Raw genomic sequence first — 3,899 nt, 5'->3', positions numbered from 1 at the left:
CACTGTCACTGGGAGGAGTTGTCCCCCTCTGTGCAGCCTCACGCGCCTGCAACCTGAAAGACAAACACCCTAAGGAACCCGATGAGCATCACAAACAGATAAGGCGGCCAAAGAGGCTGAAGCAGCAAGTAACCAAACATGGCTAGGATTACAGAGCACCACACAAGAAAGTAAATGAGTTTCCCTCTCAAAAAACCCAAAACTCACCAAGGAGCACAGGCACTACAGCTTCTTCGGGAATGTGAAGTGGATGGGTGTTTTCACCTGATTTCCTCTTCCTTGTGTTTAAAGTTTAAATGAAGCTCTGGGAGTTCCCGTCGTGGCGCAGTGGTTAACGAATCCGACTAGGAACCATGAGGTTGCGGGTTCGATCCCTGCTCTTGCTCAGTGGGTCAAGGTTCCGGCGTTGCCGTGACCTGTGGTGTAGGTCGCAGACTCGGCTTGGATCCTGCGTTGCTGTGGCTCTGGCGTAGGCTGGCAGCTACAGCTCCGATTCGACCCCTAGCCCGGGAACCTCCATATGCCGCAGGAGCGGCCCAAGAAATGGCAAAAAGACAAAAAAAATAATAATAATAAAATAAAATAAATGAAGCTCTGCCACCCCACCCCCACCAGCGCTTCGGTCCTTATGTCCCTCCTCTGCTGGGCAACCAGGCAGGGCCCCAGGGCCTCCCAACTCATGGTCCATCCCTCTGTGACCTCATTCCCCGCCCTGATTCCATGTGCCACTCTGTGACTTAATCAAGATAAGATCTGTAACAGCTACCAAGCCCCAGAGGCCCCAAGGGCTCCGTTTCTTTTCAGGTCAATTTGGTGGGTGGTTTTAGGGCTGAGCTCTCAGCAGATCATTCTTGCACCCGGGCCGGAGAGCCTCCTTCTCCAGATACCAGTTGATGGGTACTTGGCATTTTCGACTCCCCCCTTGAGTGGCTTCAGTGATCGCTGTCCTGGGCACCTCGCTGCTGTTCTAGAGCGTGTCTGCCGCCCGGTGGGCCCAGGCTCCCCGCAGGTGATGGGCAGCAGAGCCCCTCCTGCGCCACAGCTGCCGGAGCGGCTGGGGACTCAGGTGGAGGAGAAGCACCTGCTGAGCAGCCTGGCCGCGGCGCAGGCGTTGGCTACAGTCCTGCGGCCCTGCTACGGCCCCCAGGGGCTGCAGAAGCTCCTGGTCACCGCCAAAGGGGAGACGGTCTTCACGGGGTATGCCACGGCCATTCTCCGCGCGCTGCAGCTGGAGCACCCGGCCGCCCGGCTGCTCCGGGAGGCGGCCCAGGGCCAGGCGGAGCAGAGCGGCGACGGCGTGGCCTTCGTGGTGCTCCTGGCCCAGGCCCTGCTGGCGCAGGCGGAGGACCTGCTGCGGGCCGGCCTGCCGCGCGCCCAGCTCCGGGAGGCCTACGCCGCCGCGGCCGCCGAGACCTTGGCCCTGCTGCCTTCCCTGGCCATCCGGTCCCTGGGGCCCCTGGAAGACCCGTTCTGGGCGCTGCACTCGGTGATGACCACGCACACGCTGGCGCAGGGGGACCGCTTGACCAAGATGGTGGCGCATGCGTGCTCGGCCACGCGGGAGCTGGACGGCGCCTTCCGGCCGGAGCGCGTGGGCGTGTGCGCGCTGCCAGGGGCGCGGCTGGAGGACTCGTGCCTGCTGCCCGGCCTGGCCCTGCCCGGCAAGCCCTGCGGCCAGGTGACCATGGTGCAGAGGGGCGCCAGGGTGGCCCTCTTGGCTTGCGCCTTCGGGCCTGCCCGCCCCATCGCACCGGCCACCGCGCTCCTCTCTAGTCCCGCGGACCTGACCGAACTCCCGAAAGGCAGCGAGCGGCTGATAGAAAAGCAGGTGGGCCAGCTGGCAGCTGCGTCCATTAACGTGGTGGTGGTTTGGGGCGACATTGACGAGGAGACGCTAACGCAGGCTGACCAGCTCGGCCTCATGGTGATCCAGGTGCAGTCCCGGCGCGAGATGGTGTACCTGAGCGAGGTGTTCGGCACACCCCTGATGCCTTACCTGCTTCCGCCGCTGCAGCCAGGGAAGTGTCAGAGGGTGTATGGGCAGGAGCTGGGAGAAGGGCTGGCTGTGGTATTTGAGTGGGAAAGTCCAGGCACCCCTGCCCTCACCCTGGTCCTCAGGGGGGCCACCGCTGAGGGGCTCCGGAGGGCGGAGCAGGCTGTTTACCATGGCATTGACGCCTATTTCCAGTTGTGCCAAGATCCCAGACTGCTTCCGGGGGCTGGGGCCACAGAGATGGCTCTGGCGAAAATGCTCTCAGAGAAGGGAACCAAACTGGAAGGGCCCAGTGGTCCCGCCTTCCTGGCATTTGCCCAGGCCCTGAAGTCTTTGCCCAAAACCTTGGCAGAGAACGCAGGCTTAGCTGCCGCTGACGTGATGGCAGAGATGAACGGAGCGCACCAAGCTGGGAACTTCCTGATGGGAGTGGGAGTCGAAGGCACAATAAATGTGGCCCGGGAGCAGGTGTGGGACACCCTAATAGCCAAAGCCCAAGGACTTCGAGCTGCGGCTGATGTGGTACTCCAGCTCCTGACCGTTGATGACATTGTAGTCGCCAAGAAATGTCCCACGCCCCAGCAGGACTTGAATCCTGATGCTGAGAAGCCAAAGGAACGCCCATCTCCTGTGAAAAAAATAAGTCCTTGGAAGAAATAACTGGCAACATCCTCAATCAACTGGAATTGCCAAGGAGGGCCGACTCACCCCGAAAACCAGTGTTTGCCTTAGCGAACTCCATGTTTGGTGCTGTTTGAGTCCTTTCTTTAGATAAACACAACGTAAAGAACCATAAGGTTTTTTCCATTGATTTCCTTCTTTCGGATCCTTGACTTTATCATTTCCTGTTTCTCTCCATCGTATCCTGTTCCTTTTCTCCAAGAATAGGAGAATTCATTTCTATTACAGATGTTTTCATTGAGAAGCTAGACTTAGCGGATGCAAAAAGCGCAGTTATTTCTTCCCGACTCTTGTTGTCTACAGCGGCTTGATGTGGGATCACAGTTCCCAGATCAGGGATTGAACCGCAGGGCCACAGCAGCAAAAGTGTGCCAGGTCCTAACCACTAGACCACCAGGAACTACCTCCCCTCTTCCCAACTATTTGAGTGTTCCTGCAGAAATTCTAATGCGTGTGACTGTCTAATGTCACTTTAGCAAACTAAACACATCAGTTCCAGCTTAAAGGACTGACCAATCACTCCTGTCATGATTATTTGGAAAAAGAAAGGAACAGTATTTTAAGGCAAAAAGTAAATATAAAGACGTTCCTGTGGTAGCTCAGCATTTTAGGCACCCGACTAGCATCCACGAAGATATGGGTTCGATCCCTGCCCTCGCTCAGTGGGTTAAGAATCCAGCACTGCCGTGAGCTGTGGCGTAGGTTGCAGATGGGGCTGGGATCCTGTGTTGCTGTAGCTGTGGTGTAGGCCAGCAGCTGCAGCTCCAATTCAACCCCTAGCCTGGGAACTTCCATATCCTGCATGTGCAACCCTAAAAAAAAAAAAAAAAAAAAAAAAAAAAAGAAGGAAAACAGTTTTCTTGTGGCTCATCAGGTTTAGGATCCAGTGCTGTCATGGTAGTGGCTTGGGTCACTGCTGTGACGGGTTTGATCCCTGGCCCACCTAAGTTACAGAACGGAGGAGCAGAATTGAGGTGATGGGAAGCAGTGGTCTCTTAGAATCAAAACAAATAAACTTTAAGCATTTGGAGAGAGAACCAGACTCAAGAAACAATTGATTTCGAGTTCCCATTCAGACTCAGTGGAAATCTGAGTAGGAACCACAAGGTTGCAGGTTCGATCCCTGGCCTCACTCATTGGGTTAAGGATCCGGCATTGCCATGAGCTGTGGTGTAGGTCATAGAAGCGCCTTGGATCTGGCGTTGCTGTTGCTGTGGCTGTGGCC

At 56.6% G+C, this 3,899-nt stretch overlaps 1 protein-coding gene across 1 annotated transcript; it reads left to right on the top strand.

The window, feature by feature from the left end:
* Positions 544-2,789, top strand: CCT8L2 (chaperonin containing TCP1 subunit 8 like 2). The gene has a single exon (XM_003360066.5). The coding sequence runs from the start codon at positions 1,013-1,015 to the stop codon at positions 2,651-2,653; it is 1,641 nt and encodes a 546-aa protein (XP_003360114.3). The 5' UTR covers positions 544-1,012; the 3' UTR covers positions 2,654-2,789.

The sequence above is a fragment of the Sus scrofa genome, chromosome 18 (assembly GCF_000003025.6).
Source record: "Sus scrofa isolate TJ Tabasco breed Duroc chromosome 18, Sscrofa11.1, whole genome shotgun sequence".
In the NCBI taxonomy this organism is placed as follows: domain Eukaryota; kingdom Metazoa; phylum Chordata; class Mammalia; order Artiodactyla; family Suidae; genus Sus; species Sus scrofa.
This window is presented reverse-complemented; position numbering and strand designations above follow the sequence as displayed.